This window comes from Magnolia sinica, chromosome 7 (assembly GCF_029962835.1).
Source record: "Magnolia sinica isolate HGM2019 chromosome 7, MsV1, whole genome shotgun sequence".
Taxonomy (NCBI): domain Eukaryota; kingdom Viridiplantae; phylum Streptophyta; class Magnoliopsida; order Magnoliales; family Magnoliaceae; genus Magnolia; species Magnolia sinica.
In genome coordinates, this window is record NC_080579.1 from 63,401,542 (window position 1) to 63,413,539 (window position 11,998).

The following is an 11,998-nucleotide window of genomic DNA, read 5'->3' on the forward strand; positions in this document are numbered from 1 at the left end:
ACATTGCTAGTTAAGAATATGTAAGATCTTACAATCAAATATTTTCCAAATGTGGTATAACATCTTTTGTTTTGGATGGGACCAATGGGCACAACAAGAGAAACGGAAAAATAAAAGATATTATATTTTATTGACCAATGAAGAGCAATAACAAAAGTAATGAGCAACTTAAAATTGAAATGACAACCATTTTTGGATTGTGTGGCATACTACCATTGATGCAGTGTCTTTGAAGTACCAATACCCAACTGTCAAATCCACATCAATACATGATTAATCTAAAAAGTAAAAAAGAGAAAAAGAGAAAAAGAAGCTTTCCTATCTAATTACTCACTAGCTTGGTGTGCCGTAAAGGTAATGGTGGCGGCCGTTACACATTAGGGGATCATAACGACTGTTATAAACAAAAAAAAAAAGACCCATTATGGGGCATATACAAGTTTTTTGGTTTTTTTCCTATTAGAGAGAGAGAGAGAGAGAGAGAGAGAGAGAGAGAGAGAGAGAGAGAGAGAGTAGAGGAACAAAAGAAAATTTTACTCCAAAGATTCAAAGTCTTAATGTTGTGAAGTGACCTATAGTTGATCATGATATCATGAAAATAGAAGTTTTTTGTTTTAGACATTTCAATCTTAAAAATAAATAAATGAATTGCTAATAGAAGTGAGCTTACCACAGTGGGCCTTTTAAGATGGCCTTCTTTCATTCAGTAATGTAGATCCTCACATTCGTCCTGTGACCACAAACATGCAACAAAGAACAATTCTAAGAGATGGTGCTTGCATGGGCATTGATATGTACTAGTTCTAGTGATTTATCATAGACAGATTCTACGACCTAATGTCTTCAAGTACAAGATCAATAAAAATCTGCAAACATATACTGATAGTAGGCTTAAAAACCCACAACATGTTGAAGAAAAAAATGTTGAGGAATTCGTGTATTATACGCCCATAAGGAAGGGCATCATGGAATCTTTCGAAAAAAGGGAAGTAAATGGTGGAGCGAAATAATTTCCATGGTACACGAATGGACCAAATGGCTTTTGCATGGACTGATGTCCTAAATTTCTCATTGAAAGCCCCTAAATTGCTAACCTATTCTGAAATTGGCCAGTCAACCAATGCATAAGAAATTCTACAGAAATGCAATTTGATTTCATACTCGGAATCAACTAAACTGAGTCGCTCTAGCTGAATTCCAACTCAATTAATTTAGTAGCTTATGAAAATTGAGATCAACTATTGAGTATACTTGCCACAATACCTTTAAAACAAAAGCGATTGGTGACAACATTTACCCCGGAGAAGTCATCGTTTGATACCATGCAAATGCAAATATCCTTCATCAAATTAGACACCTTCAGGACAATTTATGTACTAATCTCTCCTATCTTGTAAGACTTGGAAGCCCTCTTTATGCCTGAGAGGATAAAATGGAAATCACGAGCTGCAAATCCGAGAACAGAAAGGAATTCCAATCAAAGCATACCAAAATGAAGTGTGGTCATACTAACCAGTAATTTGCACAAGCTGAAAACACATTTTTGGCAAATAGAAGCCATTGGGATCAGATTTTACTCTTACGAAGCAATCCATCACTTTATTTTCAAATGTCTCAGGGTTCTTCAGAAACTCCTCAAACAAAATCCTCCTCAAGTAAAATAGCTTTATGTTGTTTGATGTGATAGAGGCAAAACAGTTTTTATGAGCTTCAAAAACCTTTTCCTTTAACTCATTCAGCCCTAAAATGTGAGTTTTTGCTTCAGATCTTGACCAATCTCTATTTCTTCTATCATGCAAAATTTTAGCCTAATAAATGCCAACCTATTTCTCATGCTAGCAAATATACCTTGAAGCTTTTAGCTTTTATGGCAGATAAGACAGGTATACCAACCTATCACATTATAATGAGAGTGCCAAAATGTATTAAACACACAAAACTGTTGGTATAATATTAGAAGAAAATGCAATATGAACATGAATACTTGAGTACATGGGCATCACTTGATTTCATGAACACAAAGAACAAAAGCCTTCAAATGCAATATGTAGACCAACCAATCAATCTACCAATTACAAGGTTACTGAATCATATGTAGACCAACCAATCAATCTATTGATTGCAAGGCTACCGAATCCTAGTTTTAAAGCTTACAAATTATGATTCTTGTCAACTTATTTCAAAAAAACAATAAATAGATCTCTTTTTTTTTTTAATGGTTCAATAGGATAGTTATAATTGTTCAATGGGGGAATGTTCTTAGTTCACAAATACATGCTGGGAGCCACTGGATTGGATCACTAAAAAGGGTGGTCCATTAATCAATGGACAGGTTGCTGGTGGGCAAACAGAACACCATTGATTTGAATCAACATTAAAATTTTAAAAAGTGAAAAAGCTCTGTTCTTTCACCTGGTTGGTGAAGGAGCACAACATGACAGAGCTAGGGTGGCCAGTGGCACACCCAAGGTTTATGAGGCGGCCTTCAGCAAGGACGATGATGCTGACGTTGGTTTCAGGAAAGACCCACCAGTCCTTCTATGGCTTGATGGTGATGTGCTTGACACCTGGGTACATCTCCAGCCCTAGCATGTCGATCTCATTGTCAAAGTGCCCAATGTTTCACACGATGGCATTGTTCTTCATCTTCTTCATATGGTCCACCATGATGATGTCCTTGTTACCCGTCGTTGTCACAAAGATGTCTGCCTCCGAGACCACGTCCTTAAGAGTCATAACAGGGATGCCTTCCATCAGGGCCTGGATAGCACAGATGGGGTCGATCTCAATCACAATCACATAGGCACCAGCCTGCTTGAGGGTAGCAGCATAGCCCTTGCCAACATCTCCGTACCCACAAACTACAGCAACCTTGTCAGCGATCATGACGCACATGAACAGAGAAGAAATTGCAATTAGACAAAGGCTACAGCTGGTGGATGAGCCGAGATGGTTATGAGGATTGGATGAAAGGGGTTTTGAAAACCCTAGCACAGGGTGTGCTCACAGATCAATGGTGGGTTTGCGGCGAAATGGGGTTTTGAAAACCCTAGAAAGAGAGAGAGAGAGAGAGGTTGGGAAACAGAGAGAGGGTGAGGGATCATCAGAGATTGAGAGAGGGCGAGGGAAAGGTAGAGGCTAAGTGCGAGAGAGAGAGAGAGAGAGGAGAGGGGGAGAGAGAGAGAGGGTTTGGGTTTCAGGAGGTGGGCGCTTGCGTGAGAGAGATAGATGGATTTCTTTTTCAGAGATGGTGCGCACGAAAGATAAGGGCGGACGGGATTTCATTTTGGGGGTGACAGACGACACTTTAAGTGCCTAGTTTTAGCACTCGTGGGGCCCACCATGATGTATGTTATTTATCCACTTTGTCCATTCATTTTAACTGATTATTTTAACGGTTGATCCAATAAAGGAGTTAGATCGAAGCTGTAAGTGGACCACATAACATACTAACGATTGAAATTCATTTTTTTTTATTTCTTATGGTGTGGCCCACTTAGACCTTCAATCTACCTACTTTTTGGGCTTATCCATTGAAATTATATATTATAATTTATGGATGGCTTAGATAAAACATATATATTCCAACGGCCCCATGGAGCCCCTTAAGCTCCATCAATATCTAATAAGAATCTGGTGGGATGTAGGTTTTAGCTACAAATTACGTAGGTTTTAGCTACGGATTAAATTTGTAGCATAATAGCTACGGTTTATATCCGTAGCCAAAAGCTTCCAAAGTCCGTAGCCTTTACTCGATTTTTTTGTAGTGTATGATTGAATGAATGTTATTTGATTGATAGGAAGCACTTCCCACACACAAGCTCACTATGATATAGGCTAATTGCTTTATTGGTATATCTTAAGCTGCCTATGTGATTGGACCCTTTAACTGGCTTGGAAGCCATTGGAGTTACATTTTGCCTTGCTAAATTTATTTGTAAATCATTTAAGTTAGGTAAGAGAAGTTTTTATTTGGTATAATCATTTAAAAAGTCTTATTCAACCCCCTAGGACTATAAGAATAGTTCCATACTTCTACTAGTGCGGTGCAAACTGCAATTTCATTTCCCTGTCAAGCAAGTTACATTAATTCCGTAATGTAATCCTTTACTTTCTGTTCACAACCCCAAGTGTAGGGTCACGATGTAGTAATAATCTCAGTGAGGCCGAGGTCAAATCCACAGGGACTAATCTTGTACATATTCTGAAAGTAATTAGAACTAGAACTAGAAAAAGATCCAAATCTAAATTTGAAATGTAAAGGAGTAATTATGAATGGAATTTCAATAATCAAAAAGGAATTAGGGTGCCAAGGATCCACTTGTAGCTATCAGGATGCTACCTTACTTGATTCATGAAACACAATTGGAATTGGAGTCCTATCCTATCCAATTGGAAGATAAATCAATTATACCAAATCTGAACTTTTCATTGACCTAACCACACATGAAGGAGTATTGTGAGGATTGGAAGGGATCCCATCACCCTACGCCCAGGAGATGATGGTGAACAATAGGATTTACCAATCTCACAATCTCAAAACAAGAAAAGAAGATATTCAAAGCTATCACAACATCTATTGTAATTTGAGTTACAATAAATCATAGAAAAATGAAAATATTCCTTTAATATCAAACTAAAAATCAATAAGGTTCAATAAGAATAAGAATTAAAATAAGAAAATCATCCCAACATGCTACGAGCTTCACCTCTTAGCCCTATCTAAGAGGTTTAGCCGACCATAGACATGATTGGATATATAACCATAAAAGAAAGCATTAAAAGTAGGAAATAAAAGAAGAAAAACTCTTGGGGGCTGGTCCAACCTTTTACTCTACTTCTCAAAACCTAATTCATGTTTAGAACTCCTAGGAAAACCTATATTTATATCCATATCTGTCTAAAATCGGAAGACCACCTCAAATTTATGCAGTCCACATAACTCTATGTAACGCTATCGATGTCATCGAACGTAACTTGAATTCAGAAGTCATGCCTTTTTGCACTACGTAATGCCTTTCGCACTGCGTAACTTTTCATGTCATCGAACCTACGTTTGATGTCGTCGAACAGTCCTTCGATGTAATCAAAGGGTGTTCAATCCATCAAGAATGTCTAGAGTGTTCTAGGAAGTTACTCCAAAAATCTTCAAAAAGTTCGATGTCATCGAACAGGTCTTCAAGGAATCGAACAAGGCTTCATGTCATCGAGAACTGCATCCAATTAGTCCAATAACTAGACTTGATTTTTTGTAATTCTTCGATGTCATCGAACTGTCTTCGATGTCATCAAACAACCTTCGATAACATAGACAGTGTGAATTTCTACACTTTGCACTTTCGACTTCCTTCCTTCTCCACTTGGTTTCCTTGGATCTTGGGGTCTTAAAATCTTCAATCTTAGTCTCCTAAGATCCATTCCCTGCCTTGGTGATTCTCAAGCATCAAATCTAAGCTTTTAACATTCTTTTTCAATCTAAGCTCCTAAATTCACCTCGCAATACAAACATGTATAAAATATACCCATTAAACGGTATCATGTTCATAAAACCAAGATATAAATAGGGGGAAATATGCAATATTTGACACTCAACACACACCCCCAACCAACATTTTGCTACTCCCAAGCAAAACATGTGTGACATAATCTTTAATTCTCAACGTTTAAACCACTTTCAGAAAAAAAATCTTTTGTGCAAACAAGTATGAATGAGTATAATTCAAAGAGGCAATAGTGAAATTTTGAAAACATAGATCCAAATCACATGAGAAATCAATCAAATTGGTTCTTTATCAATCACTTAGGAGCATAAGTTCTATATAAAGTTTTTCCAATATGCTTAGTGAATTCTAACTTACTTTCCAAAAAAGTATTATCGTTTCATAATGTTAGCCATGTTCATCACCTCAATATTGATTCAATAATTAAGTACTGATTCTGAACTTATCCCCCTTTTCTACTTTTTCTAGTTTTTTAATTTTATATCAACGGTCACTTTTATTCATTCAGTCTTTTCAGTCTTTTCATTCTTTTTCAATATTTTCCAGTCTTTTCATCATACATGACCTTTTTGTCGATCTCTCTATTTTTTAACTAGTTCTTTTCATCTTTTTAAGGTGAACAAAATTCTCTAGACTTAATTCTCAACACCTATCAATGATTCACATACTAACAATCAGAAATTCTAGCACAATTTATAGAAAATACATTGAATGTGTCTTGTAATTTAGGTTAACATGATATTCAAATTTTCTCTTAATCAATTAAATGAAAGAACTTAGATAATAGTCTACTCGGTTAATTAAAATCCATCAATTCAAAATTCAATTTCTATCTTATCATCAAACTCAAGGCATTCTTAATTACACAAACTATCACTTTCCAAACAAATTTTTAATTTGAAAAAATTGAAAATTTACAAAATTTTTGCTCAAAGACTAAGAAAATACTTATGTGTTTACCTAATCCACACCCCCACCTAAAATCTACATTGTCCTCAATGTAAAAGAAATTAGGATGCAATGCACATGAGACAACGAAAATAAAGGATAAGTGATGGAAAGGTAGTACCTGGAGAAGGAGAATTGAAGTTTTTCCAAAGTTCTCAACATGTAAATGGGTTAGTAGGAAGACTAAACTTATTGAATAAACAAATTATCCCAATCCTAAATCCAATAAAAGCAATAAAATTAACTACACCTCTATTAAACTAGGAGGTCAATCTTGATACATAGGATAGATTAGAGGTATGGACATATCCTCTTAATCAAACTTTTCAACAAATAGCTTTAGTCGATGTTCGTTTACTTTGAAAACATCGCCATTCATCAGGTTCTTTATCTCGACAGCTCTATGAGGATAGATATTAGTAATAGTGAAAGGACCGGTCTAATGAGATCGAAGCTTATTTAGAAAAAGATGTAATCGAGAATTATACAGAAAGACTTTTTGACCAGGTGTGAATGATTTCCAAAGGATGTTCCGGTCATGGAATACCTTCATTCCGTCCTTGTAAATTCTCGAGTTCTCGTAAGCGTTGTTCTAGATTTCTTTGAATTCCTTTAATTGAAGTTTGCACAGCGAGCCAGCATTGTCCAAGTTAAAATTTAGATTTTTGATAGCCTAGTAGGCTTTATGCTCCAATTCTATAGGCAAGTGGCAAGCTTTCCCATAAGCAAGTTTGAAGGAAGACATTCCAATGGGGGTCTTAAAAGTTGTACGATAAGCCCATAAAGCATCGGTCAAATGGATTGACCAATCCTTATGGTTAGGGTTAAACATTTTTTTTCAAAATTTGTTTGATTTTCCTATTGGAAATCTCAGCTTGCCTGCTTATTTGCGAGTGGTATGGAGTGTTAACCTTATGAGAGATCATATTTCTTCATTAAGTTCTTAAATAGCCTATTACAAAAGTGTGAACCTCCATCACTAATGATAACTCGAGGCATTCCGAACCAGGAAATGTTATTTTCTTTTAAGAATTTAATAATTGTTCTATGATCAATATTTCGGCATGGGATCGCTTCGACCCACTTAATGACATAGTCTACTACCAACAATATGTAGATGTTTCCAAAAGATTAGAGGAATGACCCCATGAAATAGATGCCCCATCAATCAAATGCTTCAATGATGAGAATTGAGTTTAGTGACATCATATTTTGATGGGATAATTCTCCCAATTTCTGACAATGCTCACAAGTTCTGCAAAACTCATGAGTATCTCTGAACATAGTTGACCAGTAAAAGTCGCACTGTAAAATTTTGGCCGTAGTCTTTTTAACAGAAAAGTGACTACAATGGGCCTGAGAGTGACAAAAGGAGATGACACTCCAATGTTCATTGTCTAGCACATATCTCCTAAAATTTGGTCTGGGCAATAGATAAAGATCATCCTAAAAAAACTTACGTACCTCAGCGAAGATTTTTTTCTTAACTTACACAGTCCAATATGTTGGTGTAAAACATGTGGTAAGATAATTCGCAATGTCAACAAACTAAGGTAACTGGGAGAGTTTATACAATTGTTCGTCAAAGAACATGTCATTTATCAGTGTTTGCTTAAGGGAATCAAGGAGCTCAAGCATAGAGAGATGGTCAGCCACTACGTTCTCTACTCCCTTTTTGTCTCGTATTTCTATGTTGAATTCTTAAAGTAGAAGGATCCATCTTATCAAATAAGGCTTAGCATCATTCTTAGAAAAAAGGTACTTCAGCGCCGCATGATCAATATAAATAATGATCTTAGATCTGATCAAGTAGGACCTAAATTTGTCTAAAGCGAACACTACGGTTAAGAGTTCCTTCTTTGTAGTAGAGTAGTTCACTTGGGCAGAATTTAGAGTTCTACTTGCATAATGTATTACATAAGGCTTCTTCTCTTTTCTCTGGCCTAACACTACCCTAATAGCATAGTCAGATGTATCACATATAATCTCAAAAGGTATGATCCAGTCGGGTGGCTGCATGATAGGAGTGGTAGTCAACATGCCCTTGAACTTAGTGAAAGCTTCTTGGCATTGCTCAATCCACTCATATGATATATCCTTTTGAAGGAGATTACATAAAGGATGAGAAAGATGACTAAAGTCCTTTATGAATCATCTATAAAATCTAGCATAGGATTGCACATCACATATGCTATTGGGTGGAGGTGGGTTAACGATAAGATTAATTTTAGTCTTGTCTACCTCAATTCCCTTGGACAAAATTATATGTCTATGAACAATCCCGTTGGGAACCCTGAAATGGTATTTCTCCTAATTTAGAACCAAATTCTTTTCCTCACATCGCTTCAGCATATTTTTAAGATTTTCCAAACACTCGCTAAAGGATAGACCAAAAATAGAGAAGTCATTCATGAAGACCTCTAATATTGCCCCACCATGTCAAAAAAATACTCAACATGCATCGTTAAAAAGTGGAGGGGGCATTATATAGTTCGAATGACATCCTTCGGTAAGCAAAAGTGCAAAAGGGACATGTGAATGTTGTCTTTTCTTGATCTTCAAGGGCTATATCTATCTGATTGTAGCCCGAATACCCATCAAGGAAACAATAGTAAGAGTGATCGACTAACCTTTCCAAAATTTGATTAATGAAGGGCAAAGGAAAGTGGTCCTTCCTTGTGACGGTATTCAACTTCCTGTAGACAATGCATATTCTCCAACCAATAGTGACTCTAGTTGGAATAAGTTCATTGTTGGCATTGGCTACGATGTTGATTCTGGACATCTTGGGAACGACCTAAGTTGGACTCACCCATTGATTGTTGGATTTAGGGTATATGATACCCACATCCAACAACTTAAGCACTTCAACCTTAACCACTTCCTTCATATTTGGATTTAGTCGATGTTGTAATTACTGGGAGGTTTCGAATTATCCTTAAGGTGAATGCAGTCAATACAAATCAAGGGGTCAATTCCCTTGAGGTCTGCAATCGACCATTCAAGGGCTCTTTTATGCTCAATGGGAGTGGAAATAAGCATACTCTCATGTTCTTTCTCAAGGTGAGAAGAAATCACCACTAGGTATGTCTCATCTTAACCTAAGTAGACATATTTAAGATCAGTAGGCAAAGGTTTTAGGTCAATCTTTGGTACTTTGAGGCTAGAGGGTAGAGGCACTACATTAGTTTGAGGTAATTTCTCAAATTATAGCCTCCACCAGTTAAATTCAAGTACCAGCGTAGCATCAAGCATGACATTCATCTCCCTAATGTGTCATCATCTAAATCAGGGGAGTGGGCCAAGCACATCTCTAGTGGGTCAAAGTATAGAATCAAAAGTGATCTATCTTCCATGAAAGAATCTATCAAGTTAATGTTGTGGGTATCATCGACATCCTCTGACTGTTTGCTGATGTTGAAAAATATATTAAGCTCAACGTCATATTCTGAAAAATAAATTCATAATTCCATTCATACAATTAATGTTGGATTTGATGTAGCAAGGAATGGACAACTAAGAAAGACAGAAATTTGAGTGCTCATATCTATGATGGGTTGAATATCCAAGACAATAAGTCTACTGGATAGTAGAATTTGTCAACCTGGACCAACACATCTTTGATCATCCCTTTCGGTACACCGACTAAATGATCAGTAAGTTATAATGTGGTCCAAGTGGGTTTTAATTCACCTAGACCCAATTGTTCATAAACCGAGTAAAGGATTGGATTTATACTCGCACCCAAGTTAAAAAGCGCATGCTCAATCTAGTGATTCCCAATTATACAGGTGATAGTTGGGCTACCAGGATCTTTACATTTTTGTGGTACATCTTACTTGAGGATGACACTCACTTTTTTCTATTTAAAAAAAAATATATTTTATATGTTTTGTCGTCTTTTGGTATTACACAAATCTTTCAGAAATTTGACATATGAATGGATTTGTTTAATAGCATCCAGTATAAGATTATTGACCTTCACTTTTTTTAACACCTCTAGAATATCATGTGATTTAGCTAGAGGTTTTGGTGCAATTAGTCATTGAGGGAATGACGCAATCGGCTTACTTTGAGGTTTCAGTTCTAACTCATGTGGAGCATTGCTAGGTCTATCATTCTCATTTTCTTTCGGGTCCTTAGGCTTTTCAGCTCTCACTGCAATAGATTTGTCAATTGTCTTTCCACTCTTAAGAGTGTTGATATACTTGGCTTGCTCCATTTGATTTGAAGAGGTTGAGTCACTAATTTCACATTGTGGCTTTGAATTGGGGAGAGGTTGGGCTGGAAGTATCCCTTTATCCCCACTCGCTAAGTGTGAATCAATCCTTTGAATTGACGATGTAAACATTTCCATTATTGTTTTGATATCCTGTAATGCTTGTACCATATTCTGGTTGAATAGTTATTAGTTTTGCATGAATTTTTGAACCATATCCTCTTGAGGCCTCTTTTGATTTAAAATTTGAGTAAAGGCCTCTTGTAGGTTAGCCGTTTGTCCATTCCTCCAACGGAAATTTGGATGGTTCCTGTAGCTGGAATTGTATGTGTTCAAGGTGGGTCCTCTAAAAGGTCTTTGGTAGTTGTTTACGGCATTTGATTGCTCATTCAATATCTCTTAAAAAATAGGAATTGTTGGACAATTCTCAGTGGTATGTATATTACAAGCACAAATACCACAAACAACTTCCGTAGCCTTTTCGAGTTCTGCCTTCTTAAATTTCATAGCCTCGACTTTTCTTGTAAGTTTGGTCACTCTTGCATTTATATCATCGTTTTCTTTTAAAACATAAATTTATCACCTTTCCTTTTATTGAGTAAGCTTACAAGTGGTAGTTCTTGGGGAGGTATCCCATGATTGTGCGTTTTCTGCAATTGATCAAGATCATCCCATGCATCATTAACCTCCTTATTCATGAATTCACCGTTACACATCATCTTGACAAATTGGCACATTGGTGAAGTTAATCCATTATAGGAAAAGCTTCTTATTTGCCGTATTTTGTAGCCATGGTGTGGACATGAATTTGTGAGATCCTTGAACCTTTCCCAACATTGAAAGAAGGTCTCTTCCTCTTTCTGGGCAACGTTCATAATTACATTCCTTAAAGTGTTAGTTTTATGAAATGGAAAAAACTTTTTGAGAAATTCCCGAGTCATCTCGACCCATGTGCCTACAGATCGTGGCTTTAAAGAGTGCGTCCATGTCTTAGCTTTCTCCTTCAATGAGAAGAGAAACAATTTTAGTTGCACTATATCTTCAGATACATTTTGAAAGTGTAATGTGGTGACTATCTCATTAAACTCTTTGATGTGCAAGTACGAACTTTTAGATTCTAGTCCATGGAATTTAAGTATTTATATCATTCTAGGTTTAATATCCACGATTCTTGCATTTAATGAGAATATCATGAAGGAAGGTGTACTCACCCCCGCTGGTTGTAAAATAATCTCGTAGAGTAAACAGCGGGGGTGCGTTATGCACCTCGTTTTCATCTTGAACTTTTTCAACTAGAGGTTGAGGTGGATTTACAGCCATCACTTTTATT

The 11,998-nt window shown here is 36.4% G+C and overlaps 1 protein-coding gene and 1 non-coding gene across 2 annotated transcripts; one reads left to right on the forward strand and one right to left on the reverse strand.

Moving 5' to 3' along the window:
• Positions 1–2,406: 2,406 nt before the first annotated feature.
• Positions 2,407–3,120, reverse strand: LOC131252098 (adenosylhomocysteinase-like). The gene has a single exon (XM_058253001.1). It carries the CDS (start codon positions 2,893–2,895, stop codon positions 2,623–2,625), a length of 273 nt encoding a protein of 90 aa, XP_058108984.1. The 5' UTR covers positions 2,896–3,120; the 3' UTR covers positions 2,407–2,622.
• Positions 3,121–11,454: 8,334 nt separating this feature from the next.
• LOC131252432 (small nucleolar RNA R71) lies at positions 11,455–11,563 on the forward strand. Its single transcript, XR_009174453.1, has one exon. It is a non-coding gene; the product is annotated as a small nucleolar RNA R71 (small nucleolar RNA).
• Positions 11,564–11,998: the final 435 nt, after the last annotated feature.

Coding starts and splice junctions, on each gene's coding strand:
- LOC131252098 (XM_058253001.1), bottom strand. CDS start 2,895: ATGTGCGTCATGATCGCTGACAAGGTTGCTGTAGTTTGTGGGTACGGA.